Raw genomic sequence first — 26005 nt, forward strand, 5'->3', positions numbered from 1 at the left:
TCACAGTGCTGTACATAGTGAGAATGGGCTGTTAGCTTCCCGAAGAATGGTGTTTATAGAGCACCCTGTGGAAAACCATTCCTGTAGATTCCATGCAGAACCCAGCACAGTTTGCATTTTCATTTGCAGGTTCTTTCAAACCACCGTAACATAAGCGTTGCCCTTCCTTCACCTTTACTCTAAAAAACCTGAGAATCCATTGTTATGAACTGTGACAACTCCATGTGACAATGTGGGACTTTTCCACCCGTTGTCCTTGAAAGACATAGGATAAACAAAACTCTTGCAACATTGAAAATGTAAATGTAAAAGCTAGCTTCCTTGAGGATTAATCTGATTAAGTGAAAATACCAGAATTCTTCCATCCAATTGGTAAACCAGTTACAAAACTGGAAATACAGTTTGTATCTTTGATGACTACTCCTAAGCCACAGTTTTCTATTTCCATGTGAAAGGACAGGGTAGCTAATGCCAGCCAGACTGTGGCTTCCTAGTTGGCGGGACCAACATACCTACTTTTGTGGGACAACAATCTGCTTAGATAACAAAGGGAAATGCCACAATTGACAAACCTCCCTTCTTTCACCATTATCCCCATTTTTGCAAATCTCAAGGTGAAAGCTTCACTGTAGGTTACAAAGCTACTACTATTCCCCTGAAGAACATATAGCTAAAGAAAAACTGCATATGCAAATCATACCATGTTGATTTTTTTATTTAAATTGGGGATGGAATGGGGATAGCATACATTTTATTTGTACAATATTTAACAATCACTTATCCAAGGTGGGGTTTTATGGGGTCTTCTTTTTTTTTTTTTTTTAGCTTTTTGTTAAATACTTGCAGAAAAAAAGAGCAAGTACAATTTGACAGTAGTACAACAACCTGTGCCCAAAACACTGACAAGAAATACAGAGTAAAGCTAAAATAATTGCTTTCCAATATTTTGAGAGGTAACAAATAGGATATGGTTGAGACTGCATAAAAAATGTACTGCTGGTTGAATATCTGAGGTAAATGATGTTCAATCAAGATGCTACTTGTATCATATTTTGCCCATAAATCAGTAAATAATTTTAGGCATATTATACCAAATGTTCCTAAAAAGTAATTTTTTAGAAAGGTAAAAAAGAGAAACTGGAAAATATCTGTGGTGAAGCGATTTTTTTATAACAGTAATCAGTTTATTCCACCAAAGTATCATCTGGCCAGGGTTTTTTCCCCTACCACCTGCATTTTATTTAAATGTAGCTGTTATTGTAGGGGTGAGGAGAGGGAGGAGAGATTATTTTTTAATTTCATGATATACGATTCCATTTTAAATTCCAAACTTGGTGGGATTTTTTTTCCTGATTGTATTTTCACAACATCACCATGAAAGATAGTTCATGGGACCAACAATCGTGAGGCACAGTCTCTTCTAGAAGTCACAAGGTACCTGTAATAAACATTCAAACAAGAATCACACATCACATGCTAAAAACTTCCTAGCATCTAAAATACATACAAGAGCTGTGCAGGGCATAGATTTCGAATAAAGCCAAACACTGGTTAATCCATCAGTCCTATGGCAGTTGATCATAAAGCATTCATTCCTTAGACGGAGACCTGGGCAAGGTAAAGAGTGTAAGTTAGAGCAGCAGTTCTGATGGGAATCAGGCAAAATACAAGACGAATCATGGGGAGCACCATACACATGAGGAAAGAAATTAGTGGGGTCTCAGTTTACCCCAGAACGAAGTCGTTTTTCTCATTCTTTGAGCTTTCTTTTTTTCAGTATCCCTAACTCAAAACTTTGTGTTAACCTGCCCGCTCTGCACTGACTGTAAACCAAACATGAAATGCCCTGCAAAAGAAAGTTTGAACAAGACTAGGTATCAGGACAGGTAGTCACTGGAACATTGTTATTTAACTGCTTATAAAAACATTGTCTATTCATATAGTTCTCAAAAGGATACAAGTTTTAAAATCGGTTAGCTAGAGTTAAGTACAATACCCAGATTCTAAAAATGTTTTCTAACATGAAGAGAAAAATTTGTGAATAACTGGTCTTACAAAACTTATCTCCAGTGCTAACATAAGCCAAATATTCATCATCATATTCCTTGTTTTTCTTTTGTTTCTTTTTAAACTTATAAAAACAGGATTGTTTAGAACAGGTAGAAATTAGTTTCAGGAGATTAATCATTTTTATGTATGAACAGTCTCATTATTTTCCCTTCTTGATTAGCTTCAAAGTGGAAGCAAAACCAAATCAAGAAATTGAGAGGCCAAGTACTTTGAAATAAAGAGGTGAACTCAACATTGAAATGGGAATTCTTGGGACTGGTGACAGCTTGGGCACATAACGCGACCAAGAGCACATCCTGGATGGTGTGTGGCACACACACAGCAATGCTATTACTCTTCTTTCCCTCCCTGCTTAGAGTCTGTTGACCTATGTATTATTTATAAATAATATAACTTATTATTCCCAGAGATTAAGTGCATATTATATGTAAAATGTAGTGTACTGTGTGATTGAAAAACCATTTGAAGATAACACATTCACAGTGAGCTCCTGATAGTGACGTGTAAAAAAAGTCTTTTATAAAATTAAATGCATGGATTTTAAAATGACCTGACAAAAAGTCCGTAGCATAATACTGGCTATTTGTTGGTCAGTAATCTAGAAATTCAGGAAATTAATGTCTTACTTTGGCCTGTATCAATTTGAGGAAGAATCCAATTATATTCTAATATTGTTTTGAAAAGCACTTTGGCGCCTACCTACCATCAATTCCATTTTCTTATCAAGGATAAGGCATGAACTATCCTAAATTAATGTCAGAGTTAGTTGTTAAAGCAATTTGCAGGAGGAGGCTAGGCTATGTTACTTAAATCAACAACACTGCTTACCTCTAAATGTCATTGCATATTTTAAGTTATAAGTTTCACTTGTTATCCCTGATTTGTTTTAAAGCAGTAACATCTGAAATCTGTGCTTAAAATTTATAGTCTATCCTAGGATAATTCTTTACATATCACAGACATCAAATATTACTCTGACAAGATGGCACCAAGCAGAAATATGGTGATAAAGTTACAAGTCTTGAAGCAGAGAGTGAGGAATTCTGGGTAATGACACTTCCTGAGGTGATTCTAAAACAGTGATAAAGAATGTCCCACACACTGTTTGGTGAAAAGAAATACACTACAATTTTACATATATAAATAAAAAAAATCTATTTTAAAAGAATAAAAATGAAGAGCTTTCCAGTGTCACAGCTCACTTAAAAAATCTTAAATCATGCTTTAAATTTTCAAATATTCCCCAAACACAGCACACCTAAAAAAATACTTAGGTAAGTATGCAATATTTTGGGAACTGGATATAAGATGAAGCTTTAAAACATGGGAAGAAGGGGAAAATGACACCATTTCTCATTTCAAAGGAACAGCACTTTTTTTTCCCTTAAATTACAAGCTAGCACAAGAAAAGCGAAAACACTGCTTTACGAATGGCCATTTACTGTTGGCACTAAGCATAGCTTACCTTTTTTTCTTAAATAACACAGTGAATTTGTAATACCTTGTTACAAAACATGGATCAATTTATTATTCAAATTTTTGTTAGTGTTTTCAATTATATAATTTAGCAACCGTGGAACTGAGGTATACCTTGTTGAGGGAGGTTAAAGTAATGCTTGGAAGCCTCTTCACTGTACCCCACTTTGATGACTTTGTTTCTGTACACAGAACAGCAGCACACTAAACATTCACAAGCTGTGTCATATTGGCATTACAATAGTCATTTATAGAAACACAACAGCAAATGCAATAAAAACAAGTTACCCTTTTTAAAATCTGAAATGAAAAGTTTTTGATTTTAAAAAAAAATAGCAGTAGTTCATTTAAGGAATTAGTGTCTTCTGACAGACATTAAGAAATCTGAAGTCAGTTTTCAAACACTTGATTAGCCAGGTCCAAAGATGCTTGATTTGGAGAGGGCCTCATTCTTCATGTGCACGCCTTCCAAAGTTTCTGTAGAGAGTCTGCCACGTTTCTCTTAAGTCTCGTGTCCTTCGCGTCTCTGCTACAGGCAATGCCGTGAGCCCCCCAGAGCCACAGTTTTAAACGAGGGTCTTCTTTCCGACACGTCCCGGAGACGTCCTGCTCATCTCACACAGAAAATAAACTGTCAGCAGTTCCGGTAGCTTAGCAGCTCCAGTCCCGAGTCCTGTTTCTCATTGTGTACACATGGTGCAACCATCATAGACTGGATTCTTTGGGAGGAAAGTCAACATTTGTCACCATTGTGACCACTGTGACAATGTCCTCTGTGGTAATGATATTTGTTAGTCTCTGCATCTGAGTAATTCTTTCCCCTACACACCCAGCTGATAACCTGGCTTCTGCATCGTGGTCCCAGCACTCCTCTATCGTCTCACAGAGCATTGCCATTCCCTAGAAAAGAGAACATATTCAAACACTGCAGCTATTTGTGTTTTCTGTTAGTGGGAAAGCAAGGATTTTGGGGCACTGGAGACTCATGGCAGGTGATTAATTTTTTTAATTCCAAAAATCCCTATCCATTGTTCGTAAACCAGGTCAGTTCAGTACCAACCCTTGAAATGGATTCAGACCAAGGCTAAAGGAGATCTACCAAGTTTTGTTTTCTTAGTCAAATCAGCATTTCTATCTCAATTAAATAAAAGGTTAGAAAGCTATCCTTGAGGATTCTCCACCTGGTTTTATCCATGTTTCTAGTTATATCTGGACCAAAATACTCAGGGCAATGCTGTTCAATTCCTCACCTAACTAGTCTCTAGTTTTAGAGCATCCTAATGAACCTGAAAACCTTACGACCCCAAATCAAAAGGTTAAAATGAACTCCCACGGAGAAGGAAACAAACGTCTCGCTTTTGAAAGGGCATCATTTGGAAAGGTGGTGATCAGGAAGGTTACACAGCTACCCAGAGGCCATCCAGGAGTTGCCCTGGGCAGCTTTCCAAACAGGAGACATCCCGTGCCCGGGACCAGAGGTGAGCACCCCGGGGGCAGCCATGACTTCACTGTCTCCCTCATGAATATACAAACAGCCCTAATTCTGTTGTTTCTACAACTCTAGTACAGGAGGTCACTTCCCCAGAAAATCCTCCCAGAAGAGAAATGTGCAGAGATATAAATCATTTATCTGAAAAGCATTTTATTGGAATGTCAAGTGAAAAGCTAACTGTAACTTACAGCATGTTTCTGCCAGTAATCTCTTAAAACAGGCCTCTTTTTTTTATGTACAACAACTTCCTGCATGTCTTCAAGAGATGGATGCTGGCCAATTTCCTCCTCAAATGGCAACATGTACTCATCTACAGGTCCTGAAATGTTAAAAAAAATTTTTTTTTTAAATCATTTTAATTCAAATCTTCATGACTTCCAAACTAGAACAAACTTTCTAAAACACTATATATCACTTTTTCCCCAATTGTTACTTGCTATAATGATGGACTTATACCACAGTGTGACCCAAACTCTAAATTAGGGGAAATCAAAACGTCGGCGATGTGGCATGTAACCCTGCTAAGGACTGTGTAGGGAGCTATCTTATCTGCTGGATGAATGGCTATCTCCTCTCTATAGAGGACGGAGGGATTCATCAATACTTGCAAAAACAGTGTCCCATTAAGGTACCCACTCTTGCAATTTCGATGACTACAAACTGCTGCTTCCATCTCTGAAGACTTTGGGTTCAGTCTGTTATAATCATCTTGAATCTATGAAACACTCAAACCCCCACCACTCTCCACATGAGGAATTCTAGACCTCAGAATCACAGCGCTGCCCTCACAAGAGCTGACAAAAATACATTTAGTTGTTTTGAAATCACGAACATACTCTCAAACAGGGTTGGAGTCAGCATGTGCCTGGCCTACTCAAACAGGAAAATGCCATTAGGAGTTAACATATTTGACGAGCATTTCTCCTGACCAGGAACTTTACATGTATTATTTACTTCCATTTCATCTTCACAGATTGAAGGGGGCAATACCTCTATTTTACACATGAGAGAAGCTCAGAAAAGCTGCCTAATTTGCACAAGGGCGTAACAGCTGTTGTGGTATAGCTGGAATTTGAATCCATCTCTGAATGACTCTAAAGTCTGCTATCAATCACTGTCCTGTCTCCCCTCGACAGAAACCTGTCACTAATCAGCAATTTCAGTGACCAGAAGTGTCTGTATAGAGACATAAACCTTGTACAAGCTCTTGAAGTGCACCAAGTACTCCTGGATAGAATATAAGTTATAAACAATGAGTCATGAAGGAGGCCATCTGCTCCACCCTCCCTGATGTAAGCATCCGTGGTGCCTGGATAGTCAGTCTGCGTGGGCACTTCCAGTGAGAGTATTGACCCTCCAAGGTACTCAAGTGTGGCCCACAGGTCAGCGGCACTGGCACCGACCGGCAGTGTGTACGAAATGTAAACATCAGGCCCCAACCCAGACCTACTGAGTCAGAAATAAGATTTGTAACAAGATTCCCAGGAGTTTGGTACGCATATTATAGCTTGATTATCACTGAACTGCACCATCAACAACGGGTCATCAACAAATTTTAAAGTACTCCCTTTGGCAACGTTCACACTGTCCTCTGCCCTAATTTCTAACTTGAGTCAGGAACGCCTAACTTCGCAATTATTTCACAGCACGTACCAGGCGTTTAAGAAATGCCAGCACCCATCCTTCTGCACAAAAACTTCCCTGGTGACCCCTCCCTGCTAACAAAGCAACTTCTCACTCTAAACTCCCATCACACTCCCTTCTATTTCTCAGATATTACATTCATCCAAAAACATTTACTGAACACCAGTACCAAGCACTGGGTAGACAACTCACACTTACCTTACTCTCGAGTTAATAGTCCAGGAAAACATTTATCACCTTAAAGAAACTGGACTTAAGGGCAGGGCTCCATGAATCCCCGTAACACCATCTCCAGTAGTTTGCTTTGGAGAGTTCACAGTAATAATGTTCTTATGAAATGTATTTTTTCGATGACATCTGTCATCGGACCTACTTCTGCTTCTATAAATGCACGCAATAAATGTACTTCCTCTTCCACTTTGAGCCAAAATAACTGAACAGCTTACTCTTCTTCCAATAGACTGCTAAGCTTAAATTATATCCAAGTTGCTTCAGCCTTCCCTTAGGTCCTAAATCCACTCCCACGCCAAACCCCCAGTCTTGGAAGAATGAATGGCTGTTCACTCCTGAGCTCCCTCCACTAAGTTCCTTTAAAAGCACAGTCCCCCAAATCAGATTTCATACCAGGGGCAGTCTGTCCTACACTGGGAGGCTGTTACAATACTCAGGAAATCAAGTATTCTTATAAACACAGGTTAACTTGGTTATACTTTTAAAATATTCAACACAATCTCTTCTATGGTCTTTCACAATCCACCGGAAGTTTGTAGGCGATTATAAATTAAAATGTAAAAAAACAGATGAAGGTAATTTTATTTGTTTGGTAGTTTCACATGCCTCACAGTCTCCCGCGGAGGCCTTAGGAAGAGCACTGAGGACGGCGCCCAGAACGCTGAGCCTGTTCCCCCGGAATACAATAGCAGGCTCATTATCAGTCAGTCGATGCAAATATTTACAGGACTTGAACACGGACTTCGATAACAAGGACAAAGAAGAGGAACCTTTAGAACCAAGGTGCTGCACTAGGGAGCGTTCACAGTACTATTTACATAGGATCAGAGACTTTCAAAACTTTACGGAGACAGAATGTAACCTGTGGTCCATCCCACCATGTGCTCAGTTCCGAGTCATGGAGGACGGCCTGTGACACTCAGTCTGGTTGGTTAGGTACATGCTGGCATCACGAGTGCTGAACAGACGCAGCCTGCATGTCCTGGGAGGCAAAGTCCCCAACTCCACATGCTTCCCTTCTCACCATGAAGGTTGACTTTACTTTTTTTTTTTTTTTTAGCTGAGCCATCCTGCCACCTGTGGGCAGCTCAGCTCAGGCCGGGACTTGAACCGCTGTTGCTCAGAGCTCGCACTCTTGAGCGAGCTCTTCACCAACTGAGCCACTCGGCAGGCCCTAGATCAGTTTCAAATCTCAGTTTCACAACTTCCTACCTTGAGGCTAAAAAGAGGCAAACTACTTAATTTCTACTTAAAATTTGAGCCTCAAACTCATCTGTAAAACTGAAATCATTACTACCTCCGAAGTTGTTCTAGGAAACAAGCTAAAGGTGCGTGACGTGCCCAGCAAAACATGTGGCAATGCTGAAGGATCAGTACATGACTGGTGCCTCCCCTCTGCCACCCGCCCTCGGTCCCGACCTCCTGAATTCTCTCTAAGCTACCACCTCTTGGAGTCTACTGACAAAAAAAACTTGTACTTTAAAATATTACCTTTGGGTGTAACCATCCCTTTTCATACATGTGTAGTAGGCATATATACATAGCTTTTTAAAACATATTTTTCCCTTACCATCTGCGGCAGTACAGCGAGAAGCCAGTTCCCACAGGACTAGTCCCATGGCATACATGTCTATCCTCAAAAATGCATCCCTTTGGAAGTTTATAGCACCCTCTAATACCTCTGGAGCCATATACCTCCGGGTACCAACCTGAAAAAGATGTTAAAAGCAAACAATACTCATTAACTTTACGAACTAACATTTTATGATTCTGTAAAAAATGAAAAACCAAATGTGGTCTAAAATTAGATAAGGTAACTAAATCATGACCACTAGGTTATAGGGTCAAGCAGGATTTTATTCCATTTCAAGTAATACAACAGCCAAGACACTGGAAAGAGGAAGCATCAGTCAGTAGGGGCTGATGACACACAGTATGATGCAGCTCCTAAAAAACATGAGGTAAGTCTGTAAGGACTGATAGAGAAAGATTTCCACAAATCGTGTAGCATGAAAACAGCGAGGAGCAACGCAGTGTACACACTAAGGTCTTTCTGGGTACACTTCAATCTATCAACCAACATGCAGGTATGGGCTTAGGATACTTCCCCCTTCTGGAAGGAATCCCAAGAAACTGAACAACAGGTGTGGGGAGAAGTATGGAATAGAGAAAAAGCTATATGCTTTTCAGTGGTACTTCTGCATACTGTTTGAAATGTATCTTTTTAAAAAATACTTTTTTTTAAGCCTTTCTCTTTCTCTGTATTAAAAATAAAAATAATAAACAATACAAAATGTAAAAAGAATTAGCCCAAAAAGGGTGGATAAACGTCTTAAAGTTCTATTTGTTCAAAGTCTATGTGTTTATTTCTTCATGAATTTTGTCTTAAGAGTTCTTTATTTATATCTGTCCCTAACAACTTGGTATTTCTTAGCAATGTAACAGTTTACTAAGCTCATACAGCCAGCTTTGCTTGGTGTCTAACAACATTCACATATGGATGCTTAAAAACTTTTGCAAGGTAGCTGGACAGGTCATAACCTACGTGAGTATTAGTAGGTCCAGGCAGTGGCCCGCATACTGATAGTTCCCAAATGCTCCAGCCTTAGGTGACTGTGATCTCTAGACTAAAAGGTGGGAAATTACCTTCAAATATACATATTACAGACATGCTTAACAACAACAAAAAATAGGATAGGTTACTAAGACCCTAGAGTTCCAGTTTTTAATTCATTTAGTAAGGAGAACTCTTTAAAGGAAGAAAAGGAAAGTAGCACTACTTATTTTGTGATTTTAAATACTTATTTTAATTGTACAATTGTGTAATACATAAAATGTGTAATAATATGCATTTTTATATTTTCTGGTCCATGAAATCTAAAGTCAAGGCACCACTGATGTAATTAGTCATTTTTACCTCATCATGTAACCCAATTGTGAGGGTGTTAAAAGATACGAATGAGTCCCAAAATTTTTCTTAAAAAAACAAGGGGAAGGGTTATGAGGTACAAAGGACTGAACTGTTCCCAAAATGAAGTCTTATGATAATCATACAATAAGCTCAGAAGTTTGTCCCTAGGCTTCCTGCACAATCTTCCTCTCAGTAATATTCTCCACAAAACTGCCTTTGTTCACAAATACATTTGGTGTCAACTTTTCTAGAACTATGACAGCTGACCATTGTTCCAAACTAAATTCTTAAATCATTAGTCAATACTGCAAAAATTTGTTGTACTATATGATTCTCTGAAAACTGTTCTTGGAAATCAACAGGATATGCTGGGGAAAAAGAAAGCTGAAAATCAGATGACCAAACAATTTCCATGATTTGAAAAATGAAGAAATGATCAGACGATAGCCTAAGTCATTTGGCTTTATAAGAAAATGTCACCTTGCAGATCGAACTGGATTTCCTGGTGATCTGTAGGAGTGAAAACACCTTTCCTAGCCTTCCAGTTTCTGAGAATAAAATGTATGTATGGATAATGTTCTTTACGTCTTTGGCCTCCTTCAAGGTGGCCATTGCTGAGATTTCTGTGCAGACCTTGACTAGTTAGGCTCCTCACTCAGGGCTTTGCAAGTCTCTGAGCTCTGGAGGGAATTCAGAGAATAGCTATAAAGCTGACTTAAGAGTTAATGAAGCAATAAAGACCAAGAAGCAAGAAACTATAACTGCTGTCTGGAAAAATGGGAAGTAGTTCTTAATACACTGTAGCATGAATAGTGGCTGATTATTTTTCCATTCCTCTTAAGATAGTGAAAGAATTAGCAAGTTGAAAAGACTGAGTTAATACTAAGAACTCCCTAAGAATGAGGTCTATCAAGTTGTGTACGATTCTTCTTTGATTAGTTTTAAAAACAGAACCCCATGACGTCTGTCTAGGTTGTTTTATGAACTGCTTGATCTAAACCACATGAGGTCCTCACAGTCCTTCACTATCATATGAAAATGTCTTCCTCAACCAATTTAACATAATACTCTCAAAAGAGTTTTTTATATTAGATGCCGACTTAATCACCACCACAGTAATTGTAGACCAATTCCATACAGATAGGCTGTGCTAAGAAAATACAGGACAAGGGCCGGCCGAGGGGTGCGATGGTTAAGAACTGCCTTAGGACGCCAGAGGGCCCCGGTTCGGATCCCACATGAGGGCCAGTGACACTGCCCTCCACAGCTAAGATGCTGAACAACAGCTCAACCTGGAGCTGGGCTACCATGAGTTGCCGGCAATGGCGTAGGCTGCAGCCCCTGTGGCAGTAGGTTGCCATGGGCTACTGTATGTAGCCAGCAGCCAGTATGAGCGGGCAGCAGCCGCAGTGAGCGGCCATCCAGAAGCCGGTGACTGATCTGCCTCGCCCGGGAAGAGCACAATGATGGTGCCAACTTGGGCCAGTGAAGCAACGTCCTCCACAACTAGACTGAAGAACAAAACGACAGCAACTTGTCTGTTCCCCTTCCCCCAATTCCCCAGTGCTTTTTCCATCCCCCCAATTCCCCAATAAAAATCTTTAAAAAAAAAAAAAAAGAAAGAAAATACAGGACAAGATTATTTTTCCTCGAAGTTTACAGTCACCATCCTCACCTGTCCGTGGGTATCACCTGCAGACTTGCCAGCCTCAAACTTCAACGCCAACCCAAAGTCAGCAATGCAAGCTGTCAGATTGTTTTTCAACAGCACATTTTTACTTTTGATATCCCTTGCAAAAAGAAAGATAGACAAAGTATTCAACTCAAGTTTAAACAAGTTACATCTTTTAAAATTTTTCACTTAAAGTAGGGACGAGAGAGGCTATGTATGCTATAAAAGAACAGTCACTGGAAAGTCTGAAATACGGAAAAAGGGAGAGGGAGAAAAAGTCTAAGCAAAGTCTCCATATAGCTTGAAGAACAAGTGTACAGCGACAGTCTCCTATTCATAACATGGACAAGAAGAAGGAATTCTTTCCATAACACAGTTTTGTAAAGAGGTGCCATTCTAAAAACACTGTCCAGGTTACATGTTATCTATATTATTCCTACCTACCAATTGTACAATTTCTGTTTTCTAACAAATAAGAATATATCAGAGTTTATAGTTAGAAACTCCCATTGAAACAGAACTTAAAAAAACAAAGTTCCAGAATTTTCAAATAATAGCTGACTTCGGGCCTTCTGCCTCTTGGTACAGGCCTACATTTATAAGGGTCCCTTATTTTAGTGGTTCTTATATTCATCAACCTGGTTTGAGAAAAGCACCTGGAGGAATGTATAACCATAGAAATGTTCACCAGGAACATGTTGTTCCGGTTAGATCTGGTGTTCTGAAAAGAGAAATCGTTTTAAGGCAGTCAGATATCCTCCTCTACACACGAGCCTCAGCTGGTTCATCCTAGAGATGACTGTACCGAGCTAAACACATCTGTGCCACGAGCAGTGGTTACATTTGTGTGTACAGAAACAGTGACCAAGGTTGGGTAGAGGTGGCACAGGGAGACACCCACAAATGCTGCAAAACCAATCACTTTTAGACTCAAAAGATTTTTAGGGAGCTTACTCCTGATACCCTTTGGGGGTTCCAAAGGATTATTTCCCTGTAGGACTGGAGAAGGTGAGTAAAAACCCAGCAAGAGGCAGTTAGACTGTATGAAGGAAGGTGAGAAGGAAGAGGAGCTGTTTCTGAGGTGGAGGTCATTTACGTTTTGCAAAACCAGAATCTATATTAGAGTTGGATTAACAGTAATGCCTCCCAGGAACCTAAAACACCACCTGGTGGCACTCAACTAAATACCTGTTAAATGAATCAGTTCATACCTACTTTTAAAGCAACCGTCTTTAAATTGAATACCACAAGAACACAAATTGGTCCCACGTTCAAGGAAGTTAAATACACAAGGGCAAACTGAATGTCGTTTAAGGAAACATTTTCCCTTTTGCATGTATGACAGCTGTTAGGTCCAAGTGCTATTTCTTCATTGAAAAAAGGCAATTAGGTAAACCCAATTGTTCAAATGATACCTCCTTTCCCCTGAGCTCAGGTAATGATCATGTGGTCATTCAAAACACATGCAAAAAAGACACTCTTAAGTCTCCTTAATTATATCCTTTTATACCCATTTATAATCATCTTTGAAGTAAATCATGTTTTGAGGTAAAACAAATTTCTTTCTCTTTTGATTTAGAGAAAATACTTTCATTCTTAACCATGCTTTCAGAAATGAGACTAATTAAAACATAAGTCGATAATTAAACTAATGATGACTAACAATTAAGTTAATGATGTTAATATATACATTATCCAAAATACTTCCTGGCCAATCTCAAAACTAATTTGAAAAACAAATGAAAATCATTCTGCCTCCTACAGCATGATTAGATAATTAAGGGGAAAATAAACTTTGTTCAAGGGATTAAGTTTAAATAATAAACAAATATTGAATTACGTGGGAAAATAATATAAATTTAGCTCTACCTGTGAGATATGGCGGGTTTGTGGCCATCTTTTAGGCCAGGTATGTCCTCATGTAAATATGCCAATCCTTTAGCCATGGTTTCTGCAATATGACACAATTCATTCCAAGAGACCACATTAGCCTTAAGGAAGTCTGACAGTGAACCCTAAAGAAAGGGGGAAAAAAAACAACTTATGCTCTTGACAAAAGCCATATGTGTATGGAGACTTTACTTTTAAGAAGTTATAGAAGGCAACATATCTTTCCTTTTGGTGAATAATAACATCAGAAAAGCAATCTTTCTGGAAAGGTGCAAGTTTCATATTAATTAAACATTTGACTAGAAAGGAATACCACTAAACTTTAAAGGTTTGCCACAAGCACAGTCAGCCAATTTTCCCTTATTTAGAAGGCAAGTTAAAAAAAAAAAAAGACTAGTTGAAAATCTAAACTTCCAGAAAGTATTTAAAAAGTTGAAATATACTGATGTAGAGATGTTACATCATAGGACTAGGAGAGCACAAAATTAAGACACATGAACAACAACAAAGAATGTTCCTCTAGAGAATTAAAAGAAGATTCATTTTAAAAGCCACTTATATCTGACAATGTTCAACCTGACTGCCAAGGAGAACACAATTTCCTACTTCATTAATGTGTACTTTCATACTAATTCTGAAAGTAGAAAATTTGAGGAAAAATAGCAACTGTGTTTTGGTAATGATTACAAGTGAGTGACAGATAAAAAATCAGATAAAATTTCCTGACTGTGTTTTTGTCACTAAGCTACACCTTGATTACAGAGTTTTAAGAAACAAAACTCAATCTGAAAAAAGGGTTCATGTAATAAAAATGGATGGTAAATGGTAAATGAAAATTATTAAGCATTGGTTATACTAAAATAATTATTTATAAGAGAGATGAATGCAGCACAAAAAATCAGGGACAAAAGACTGGTATTACATAAGTAGAGGGTTAGGTGAAAAAGTTGCCATCTTTGCTCTTTTATCAAAATAAATCATTTTTTAAAATAGATTTTTATTGATAAATGTTAACCTGCTATAGTAACATACTGTTCCCAGAAAAAATAAGTCTGAAGGATTTGTAACCACATTAGGTAGGCCACCAACCCTGACTTGACTGAGTTAAAACGTAAAGTCATTTTACCTTTTCATGAAAAGCTGTGATTAGCCAAAGGTCCACATCGACACTGGTACCTCGTTTTTCGGCACCAATGAACTGTAGTATGTTCTCATGTTTCATTCCAGGCAAACTGTAGACTTCATATTCATTTTGCCATGACTGTTTGTCCTAGAGTCCAAAAAAAGAATAGGAAGAATGCAAAGAATACAGGCCATAAACCTTATCTAAGCAATAACTCAAATAAGTTCTAAGGCAAAATTTAAAAATCAAGCTAAGTATTAAAAGATTCTTTAGTTTTGTCTTTTAATCAAAGAAAACTCTGACAATAGGTAACAACTCCATACCAAATGCCTGCCCTGCCCCATTCCCTCAAAACATATTTTTCTGTGTTTCTAGTTTGTAAACACAGACATTGATCAGAAATGCTGCACATCTGGAGTTAATAATAGCAACACATTCTGCTTACAAGTCAGCACTACAGTGGAATTCATCGTGGTTCAGAATAATCTCACTGAGAGGAAATTCAGGTAGAATGACTTCATCTAACTAGAAAATTTCTGTTCAGACTAACATTGTATCAAACATTCTTAACAAAATGTTTAGAATACCCTTAACGTCAACAGAGAGCAATGGAGTATAAATACACAATACAGTAATTTAAAACACCACATACTCATTTGTGCCTGTCATTGATCCATGCATATCAATTTATAATGGATTTAATTTCTTTTCACAGTGAAAAGGTAATGAAAGTTGAAGGCATGATTGCATAATGGTTAGGAAACCTCCAGATCCAAACTACCTAAGAACCTTTGGCAAGTTCCACAATCATTCAGTTTCCTCATTAGCAAAATGGGGACTATAATGTCTGCCTCATAGGGCTGTTGTGTTACATATATACTGTGTGTATTACATATATATGGTTAATATATGGACATATTAGTGAGCACTCATATATGTAAAGCACCCCTACCTGACACAATAGAAGCATTCAATGAAATGTTAGCTACTGTTATTGTTATTACTCTTGCGTTGATATCACCTGAATATTTGTGAATCTTGGCACAAAAGAATAGACTCTTCCTCTGAGAACTAAACTATGCAGTATCTGCGCTTCTACCAAAAAAAAAAAAAGTAATAAACTTCTTCACAGACTCTAAGAAACAGGTTTTAGAAGAGGCAAGAAGGCTAAAATCTACAATAGTATTAAGAGAAAGAAACTGATTATACGATAACTTTGGAATAAGGAAGACCCACTGTGTAGTGCCAGGACCGCAATGCCAGGCATGGCTTTAGCCGCAGGGCTGTGTATGAACAAGAGTCAGGGGAGAGGACCTATCACAGATCTACACCACCAATGGGACAAAACAGAATAGAAGTCAGCTCAGAGGTGCATTAGACCACGGTTTTATAAGGTTAGCACCCGTGGGGAAAACACACACACACACACACACACACACACACACACACACACACACATGTATGTAATATATATATATGTGTATATATATATGTATATATATGTGTGTGTGTGTGTGTATATATATATATATATATATATAAAATAAAATAAACTACTCAACAGTAAACCATTTAGTTAGAGTTTTGATTCACTGCCTCTGAAAATTCACCAAACAAAATCTGAAATGATTATATAAACACTCAAAAGTAGAAAAATGAATCTGTTTGATAATATACCTCCAAATGGCAATTCTAAAACAAAGCACACTGCTCTTTCACTCTTCTGCTTGCTTTTTCTGATAATGTCAATGAGAGATTAAAAGATAACCGCTCAATGGACCATATTTTTTATTGGAATCCTCATCTTCATTTTCAATTTCTTTAGAATTCTTATTGGCAAAAGATCTCCTGTATGTTCATTTATTGTAATTCCACCACTCCAAGTAAATATGACTTGTGTCATTAATTTCAGATGAGAAGGCAGGCATACCAGGGCTAACCACTTTCCCTAGTATTACAAGAACCACCTTGAAACACATGGCTTATGCTTTCAGACGGTTTCTGAGTTACAAACTAGCCAGTTGCGTTTTTTAGAAAATATATGCAGATTAGGAAACTGTAACAAATACCTGTATTGGAAATATTTTCACAGCCACATATTCATTGAGCAACTGGGCTTTCCAGACACAACCAAATCTTCCCCTTGCTTTCACTTCTAATAACTGCAGGGGCTTCAAACCTAGCAACGGAGAAGGTGGGGGTGGTCCTGGGTCCTACAGATAAACAATAATGTTATTATTAAAAAGCAGCACTTGATACATGTCAAATATGAGGGGAAAAGTGAGTATACTGAGGCATCAACTGACAGAAACAGTAAACATATACAAATGACATTAACTTCAACCTTTCCAAAACTGTGTTCTCAAGCATTACTAATTATCTATAGTGATCACAAGGCAAGCAACTTGAATTAAGCGTTTTCATAGTAACATTCGGCAATACAGCTTGCTATATATGCATAGCAGGAGAAAAGATCTAAAATCGTGTTGATTCCGTCTCACTAATATTCCCGACTAAGGTTTTCTGTGATCTCTAGGATACTAACAGTATTTCAATGGTTTCATCTTTACAGGATGGTAAAGAGCCAGAAACAGCAAATTATGACTGTGTCTCAAAGAAAACCTCTCCTCAAAATCCACGAGTTTCCCCAGTGACTGTTTAAATCTTTTCTTCATTAATCTCAGAAAGACCCACATTCTCAAACACATTGCAGATATTTATATCAAATACAAAGCACATAAAAGAAATAATGTCAGTTAACACTGCTATAGCCAAACTGTTCCGTTCATTCTAGTTTTTCAACCTATTAGCAGTTCATCCCTTTCCATAGAATTATTTCCCAAAATTGACCTGAGATAACAATTACTAGTGTTCTGGGTCTGACTGGCAAAGACAGTACAGATAACATTCAGAAAGTGAGTGGTCATCATAGCAGATGACTGGGTATGGTAAATGAAAGAGAAGTGGACTGCTATAGTTAATTGTGTTTAAATGGAGCACTAATAGCACATAAACAGAACTGCAGCATTTATAAATGCAAGGGGATCCCCCTATACCAGAGAGTGGCAACCCTTCACTTAAAGTATTGTGCCGGTTCAATATCTGCAAGAAAAAATATGTAGAAAGTCTTCTGGAAAGCTTTGGAGAAAATAAAAATGTTTGAAAGGCTACATTAATGAATATTGTAGGGAGCTACTAAAATTTCTGTGGCTATAGCAATAGATATTATGACAGTGGGTGGCACCTAAGACACTTGGAAATAGTACGTCACCCCTATATCAATGCATATCTCTCTCTGCCTTTCCCCTTCTCCCTTCAAAAACAAAACAAAACAAAACCTCTTCTAAGCTTCAAGACTATTGGTGCTCCTGTTGGGCATTACCCAGCCCACCGGTGCCACTCAAGATTTTATCAAGTTGACCTCTACATTAGAATGACCCTCAACAACAGAAACATTGCAAGATATCAAGGAAGAAAAACATGCCATTTCTTCTTCTGAACTAAAGGAGACAATCTTCACAAAATGGTTTCAGAATTCCTATTTTAAAACAGTACGGTAAACTAAACTACAACACTTCCTGTGACTCACTTCAACCTCAGACATTTATTTTTAAAATGTCTACAAAAGTTCTTTCTCCTTCGCACATCCAAACATGAAAGGTTAGTAGGGCTAAAGGGTGTTTTCATTTAACAGAGTGACAAGTCAAGGAAGTCAGATATAAATCTTACAGAATTATGGATCCTAAGTTATAATAATCCTCAGTGGGAGGAGACACAAGAATCGCTGGGAAGATTTCATGAAAACAAAATCCTCCCTACCTCAGTCCTTGACTGATCATTTACACGAGTAACAGGAGGTCCTACTGATAGGAGTATGCTACTCGTGAGTATGGAGACAGGAGGACAAAAGGCTGAAAACTACTTCTAGAGGCAAGGGAAACCACTCAGGGCTCAAAGTCCAAGAATTATTGGATAACTGCATAAAAGAATAATTATGCCAACTGAAAAAGCTCAATTTGAAAAACTTTAAATAACTATAAAGTTAAAGTCTATCATTTCCCTCCTTCAGAGATAAGTTTTAAAAAAAATCCATTTTTCAAAGCAGGGATGCCAAAAAGTAATACAGATAAGGGCTGACAGCTAAAGAGGAAAAATAACCAGGTAAAGGGTAATACAGCTCTAAATTTAAACAGTGTTTTAATAACTTTGATATCAATTGACTGATGTCTCTCTAGATAACATACACATCGCCCATTCTCTGTTCTAAAGAGCGCCAACCACCAGGATCTGATTCAGTCTATAAAACAGAATTCCGATGACTTAATTTACACGTCCAATTAAGAATTTCAAAATATGATTTAACATGATATTAGCCTTAATTTTAGGAAACATACAATAACTTTCAGTGTGTATGCTTAGGAGGAAAAAATCATTGAATGTTTTCCAAATGCAGACAGAAAAACTTCAAAGTTCCCATGTTTCCAAGCTCTGTTCAGCAAGTCTCTAAGCTACCATGATTTCAGTGAGAAATCTTATTGGGTTGTCGGAAAAGTCATGACGTATTTTTCTATGTTTTTTGTTGCAAAAATGCGTCATGACTTTTCCAACAACCCAATGGATTATTCTGCAGTGATATTATCATTGTATCATGACAGCCTGAAAACACTGCTGTCAAAATTGCTTACACATAAAGAGCTTAAATGAAGGCGGACACTGGCCAATTTTCAAAGGGTAAGAAAAAGGTCTACAAAGGCACATCCTTATGAAATGTCAAAACTACTAGAAATGGTATGTGTTTTTAAATAATATTCTATAACACTTAAAAGGTTGGGTTCAAAAATGAGTAACTGTAATAGACTATAACTAAATAAAACAGTTAATACCAATCAACAAACATTTTTGGCATTTCAATGAAAAAATAACTAGAATAGTCTTCTATTTCATACTTTTCGGCTCTTCATTAAATTTATAGGAAGCTTTAACTGCATCTCTAATATCTAGCATTTACTTATACTATAATCTCCATGAGAAATGATTTTCTATTTATTAACATCATTATACTAATTTACCCACAAAAACTCAATACTTGATTCTAGAAATATTCATACCTTTAAAATATATAAACACCTTGGAAGACAATTTCAGACTTAAACTTCATAATGACAGCAACATTCTGATGTTGTCCATAAAACATGGCTTGGCCCTGCTACACAGAAAAGCCACTTTTTTTGGGGGGGGGGTGACGGGCAACTATAAAGACTGCAGGATTAAGTCTCCAGTTCTCTTACAGCATCCATGCTATTTTTGCACAGTTAAAAAGATATGCATTACAGCAAGGCTCTGATTACACCTCTTCTTTACCCATTTGCATGTGAAAATTATGGCATCTGAAGACATCATGCTGTGAAACAACAAGTGATAATAGCTGGACAGGGTGCCCCCTGCTCTAACACCACTACCCAGTATCATTACTATAACCAATACTGGAATAAATTATTAGATGTGAAGAGCTGCGAAGCAGTCGGTGATCGTTTTACTTATTGCATTTCTTTCCCATGTGAAGGGTGAACTCTAACCTAAAGAAAGCCTTAAACCTCCACGCAGCAAAAGACCAGGTTATACTTCTCTAGCTTGTCCATTTCTTAAAGATGTCAAAGATGAAAGAAACTATCTGAAAATATAGATGTCACATTAAAAGATAATGGGTTTGACCAGAAAGTCAGCCCCTGTCAAAAATGAGCACATACTGACTTTTAAGCTTAGGACATAATATAAAAATTAACCAATACAAGGTTTTTAAGGCTAAAAATCTAGCCATTAGGTGTTAATGTCTAACCAACTAAAACAGTTATTTCTACATTTCATCTCAGAAAAATATAAATACTGTCACAATCCTTTAAAACCAAAAACTATTACTATGGCAAATCAATCATGTTTTCAATGCTAAAAGTGGGAAAAAAAACTTCGTAACATAAATGTATAAACTATAAAGGATGCACAATAAAGCAACAAAAAAAAAATTTAAGAAAAAAATGTTTAGTATGCATCCACAAAAAGTTCCACAACCATAAAACAAACATCAATGCATCTTACCTCTATCATTATATGAAAGGCGTGCTTGTGAAGAAAAAACACAGGCAAAAGAAATTACGATTTATATCCAGAATGAAATGAAAAATGACACATCAGTTACAAAAGTGAAGGAAGGAGAATAATGATTCAGCTTTTTAAAGGTTGGCAATGATCCAATGTTTCATATCTCTAAAATGAGGATTAGGAACACTTTCCTTATAAATGAAGGAAAGTAATATACATAACATATATAAAAGAAAACTTGGAAATTACTTATTAGATAAGGGGTATTATAAAGATGACTCTAGTATGACCCCGAGTTACCTGATCCAATGGACTTCAAGCCAGCAAATAAACTAAACCAAGTCTTAAATAACTGCTACTTATTTTTCTAAGAAATTCTAAACTATAAGAGTAAAACAAGTAATTTGAGAAGATAGTGTTGGAATTGGCTTCTGGACACCAGAGGGCAGTATTGCCCTTAACGAACACTGTAGGAGCAGTACTGAAGAAATGTTTATATACCAGCTAGAGTGAAGCCACATCTCTGATAGTTGTCTGAAGACTCCACAATCTCCTACGCTTCCTGAACGGCTTCACTCCGCTTTCATGGAATACAGTAGACCCATAATAGTGAGACAGAAAAAATGTTTCTGGTGCCCAAGTGAATGTGTGCAACAATACACACTATACCAATACACGAGGATAACGATACAATTAGGGTAAAAAAAAAGACAAGGGAAGAATGAGAAAATCAAAATTAAAAGTAGGAAAGAGTGACAGACCGGGCCTATTGCTAATCTACTTCCCCAGACACATCAAGAGCGAAGAAGTGAAGCAGTGCTGGCCTGGGGAACAAGTATCCATACATACTTTTCAGTCTGAGGAAGGACATTCATAAAGACCAACATTTTCATTTTCCTGGTCATCCTAAAATAAGTAAGGGCCAAATTTAAAATTAAGAAATACTGTCACCAGTGTAAAAGAAAGCTATGAACCCTTCCAATCGCTAATTGCCCAGTTTCCAATATTTCCACAGTATTTTTACAGAGAACAATAGCACTGACAAAAAAGATTTGTCAACTCATTTATCTGTACCAGTTGCTTAACTAGTTTTTCTTCCTTCCTGATTTTTTCCAACGATAACGATTCAGGATTATTTATAATTCATCTAAAAGGCTTAGTTAATCCTACTATCAAGACATCTTATCAGTACTCCCAAGTAAAATTCACTGCATAAAAGAAATACATGCCGTATGAATAACTAGACTCCTAACAGCTTCCCAAGGCTTACTCATTCTCAGGTTTGTTTGCATACAGGTGCTTTCAGAGATAAAGGTGTCACTGTAATGACACTGTAGGTAAGTGCTATCCGTGCATCTTACCAAAAAGTCTATCTTTGTTCAACATACTTTTCAATAAGTGAATGTTAGAGTAAACTATAGAATGATCCAAACTAAACAAGAGACACCAAAAAAACAGGCCTCAATGTACAAACTGTGTTACAAAAGGGTCAAGACAAAATCCAAAAAAATAAATTCATCACAATACATATAAAGTAACCAAACAAAACAGTTTGGAGTCACAACACGAAAAATGTAATTTGAATGTCATGGACTATAACTGGAGATAACACTGAAAACCAAATCAGCACATTAATGTCAAGTAATTAGGTTGCTGAATGAGAAAGAGACTTGCTACTTATTCTTTCAGGGAAAAGGAATGAACAGTACTTCTCCATTCAACAAATCTTTGAGTGCCTAGTTTGTGCCAGGCACTGACGACCCAGACTCTCCTGATGCTTTCTACAGTGTGGGGAAGAAAGACGAACCAAAGACTACACCAATAAATGCATAATTATAAAATCAAAGGAATTCAGTACTTTGAGCACCTGTAAGGGGAAACCTGACTTCCTCTGGCAAGTTAAACAACAGATTTTCCTGAGGAGAGGATCCTTGAGAAATGAAGTAAGTATTAGAGGGAGGAAGATAAGATACAAAAAAGAGTACTGAGACACATCATAGATTTCTAACTTGTGCAACCAAATGGTTACTGGTTCCATTTCCTGAAAATCAGATTTGAGAGAGAAGATCATTACCCTTGAATGTTAAGTGCTTGGAGACATCTAGTGGAGATATTTACCAGATATTTAGATATACAAAACTGGAACACAAAGACATCTTTTGTAGAAATATGGATTTTGTTCATTTATATACTAAAAATATAGATATACACTATAAATTTTCTATTTACTATTTAAACCACTCCAAAGTTTTTATGTTTTTTGAGGCAAGAAGGGCTAACTCACTCAACAACTTCTTGGAACTCTCAAGGAGAATTAAACATCCCCTACCCAAAGTACTGGAAACTGACAAATTCTAAATTTATCTCCTTAGTCATCTAATTATCTTACATTCTATAAAATTTTACAATCATTAAGTATAAAAACACTATTGCCAAGCAGACAGAAATAGAATCTATAAAGATATAACATACTGTGTGTTATCAGGACAAATGTTTCCAGGGTAGGGAAAGCAAGGCATTATACATTAACAGATTCAGTAATATTGACACTGTCAAATGCACAGTCATGATTCTATCCAATTATATCTTCAGAATTCCTCTGTGATATATCAACTCCCACTTCCTACAGTTTCTCTCATCTAACACCTCCTGGAAGCAAAGCAAAGACAGACCAAGGTGGATGAAATTAGGATTCTGAACACACTCCCTAAGAAGTAGATAGCATCTGAGGGTACCAGCTCTGGGATTAAAAGTCTGAGAGATGTAGGCATGCCCATTCTCCCTTTGGGAGCTGCTCAGAAGCATCAGGTTTATGACTAATACAGAAGGAATTTAATTTTTATTTATTTTAGCATTTGCATTCTGCAAGTAAGGCTGAAAAGAAGGAAACGGACCATGGTATACATTAATAAATTGTGATGTGGTAAAGTGGTTATTTTAATCTAGCTATACATACTCACTACAAAAACTATTTTAAATGTAATTTATGCACTCTGGTCCCTCCCCTTATGCTAGCTTAGTTTTTTATGTCCTTCCACCTAATTATTTACTGAAATAAGCCACTCAAGTAAAATTATTTTAGTGGATAATAATCCTTGGATATAAATGCCCAGGCTTTGCTACTCAGCAGACTGACTCGAGGCCTCAATTTCCTTACTCTGTAAAATGGAATTCATAAAACAGAACCTGTATCATGGGGTGTTGATGGGTTAAATGAGTTAATATGTGTAAAGTGCTCTGTATAGCGCTTGACAGAGTACTCAAAACGAAATCTTTTATTACACTGATTTCAAAGTATTGACATATATCTACAATGGTTTCAATAAAAAAATGATTCCTTTTGAGTACAATTTTGAGGTTGTTACTCTGTTAGTAATAAAAGTTAGCACTTATTGGCAACTTAACATTAGCTAAGCACCCCAGATGTGGCTCTTCTCCAAATCACTACAGAACTGGAATCAGATATTTCTCCTCCTTTCCTCAATCTATGCCTAAAATTAGTGAGGCAACTCCCTTGTTACTCTCTTTACCCTTCATGTCCAAGCTGCACAGTCAAACAACCAGCCTACCTTTAGTTCACCTACATATTAAGTGCGGGCTGCAGCAGGGCCAGCAAGGACTGTGCTGATGCCACTTAACCACGGTACATCCTGCAAGGTATCTGGCACACAACATGCACTCAAGCATTAGGTGAGCAGTTAAGCAAAACCAAAACAAACGGACACCCTTGAATTGCTCCCAATCTGGTATAAGCAGCTTTCACTAACAAATGGACTTCTTCATTTTTATAATCGCAAATTAATAGAAAAAGATTTGACAGTGAGAAGTAGCTAGAAATAAATAAAAAAAAAACCAGGCCTAGGACGAGGTCCAGGAAATAAAGAATATAGAGAAAAGCAAACCCACTTCTTCCTATCTACCATTTCCTTGCCAGACAAGAAAAAGAAGTAACTATGGGCTCTGATCTATACATACCAGTCCCATTTGTAACGTGGCACACTGGATCTCCACAGGCTAAAGAAAATCTGAACTTGAAATTTTTAAACAAATGTCAGTTTTAGGAATAAGGTGCTTCGATTAATGTGCATTTTAACTTATTTTAAACTTCTGATAAAACTTGTTTTTCCTTCTCCCTTCCCTTCCTTTTGGCTTTTGGACATGGAATTTCAGCTAATCTCCAAGTGGGCCTGTCTGCACATTTGCAAGTGAAATAACATATATATATATATCTCATAAGAGTAATTTTTTTGTCAAGCTGCATGCCTATGGGTAATTTATAACACTTCATCAGCAATCAGTTTAGAAGTACATATAAAACTAAGTTGTAATTTAGGTTAGCAATACAAATACAATCACATGTGAAGGTGGAACACAAAAGAAAGCAACATTTGTAGTAGCCATGTACTATTTCTTAGGCATCTACAAAAACAAAAAAAAAAAGCTCTAGCATAAGACAGTAGCATTATATCACCATATTTTAAGCATGCTAAAAAAATATAGTTGAAAATATTTGTGAAATGTAGGTTCCAGTCCTTAGCAGAGCTGGAAACCTAACACAAACTCTAAACTAATAAAACAACAAAGTTTGGTATTTCATGAGCATACATTAAGTTCCACTAAATTTCACTTAAAAAAACATCCTTTACCTCTTCTACCACAGGGATCAAATATATGGTGATGGAAGGAGAAATGACTCTGGGTGGTGAACACACAATGCAAGATACAGATGATGTTTTATAGAAATGTACACTTGAAATCTATATAATTTTACTAACAAATGTCACTCCAATAAATAAATAAAAAAACATCATTTAATCAGAATGAGATAGAGTAGTAGTATTCAGTTGAAAAGCCATTCTCACTATACATTGTGGAATAACATTTTATAGTTTATAAGAGAGAAAAAAGCATATACTCAAACAAATGAGATTAGAGAAAGGTATCAAAGGATACACCACCAACCTATTAAAATTGGTTATTTCAGAAAAGTGATAAAGGAAAAAGAGGAAGAACAAAAGATTCTCTTTTTGGGGGAACATACTTCTTTCTGTATAATTTGTCTTGTTACAACAAGCAAGAACTTATAATTAATTTTTAAATAGATGAGAATTTTAAAAAGAAAGTGAAAGATATAGAGATGTGTTCATAAACTCCAATCATTTAGCAGTCAACCTATTTTAAAATGTGCTTTTGTAGACGTAATATTTATTTTGCAAGTATAACTTAATATTAGCATATTAAATAGTTAACAAAATCTAGTAAATTTCCCCTGCATCCTCCCCAAATAAAAAAGGTGCGTACTTCCCTAAATTGACTTGACTGAAGGATGAGGTTATGCTACCCTTTCAGTATCTTCTTAATTTTAAGGTATATACTAGGGGTGCCAAAAAAATGTATACA

At 37.0% G+C, this 26005-nt stretch overlaps 1 protein-coding gene across 3 annotated transcripts in view; it reads right to left on the reverse strand.

The window, feature by feature from the left end:
• Window positions 1-694: 694 nt before the first annotated feature.
• Window positions 695-26005, reverse strand: part of ACVR2A (activin A receptor type 2A) — an 86039-nt gene continuing 60728 nt past the window's right edge. For 2 of the 3 annotated variants that reach the window (XM_019654172.1, XM_019654171.1), the window contains exons 6-12: window positions 16579-16722; window positions 14513-14656; window positions 13366-13511; window positions 11500-11614; window positions 8484-8622; window positions 5227-5357; window positions 695-4446 (exon numbers count right to left, since the gene is read on the reverse strand). In XM_019654172.1, coding sequence (XP_019509717.1) covers window positions 4252-4446; window positions 5227-5357; window positions 8484-8622; window positions 11500-11614; window positions 13366-13511; window positions 14513-14656; window positions 16579-16722 — 1014 coding nt within the window. In that variant the 3' untranslated portion in view covers window positions 695-4251. Of the gene's footprint in view, window positions 4447-5226; window positions 5358-8483; window positions 8623-11499; window positions 11615-13365; window positions 13512-14512; window positions 14657-16578; window positions 16723-20602; window positions 20627-26005 lie in introns of all 3 variants that reach the window. The other variant, XM_019654170.1, reaches the window with a different exon arrangement.

Source organism: Hipposideros armiger, unplaced genomic scaffold (assembly GCF_001890085.2).
Source record: "Hipposideros armiger isolate ML-2016 unplaced genomic scaffold, ASM189008v1 scaffold_215, whole genome shotgun sequence".
NCBI lineage: Eukaryota > Metazoa > Chordata > Mammalia > Chiroptera > Hipposideridae > Hipposideros > Hipposideros armiger.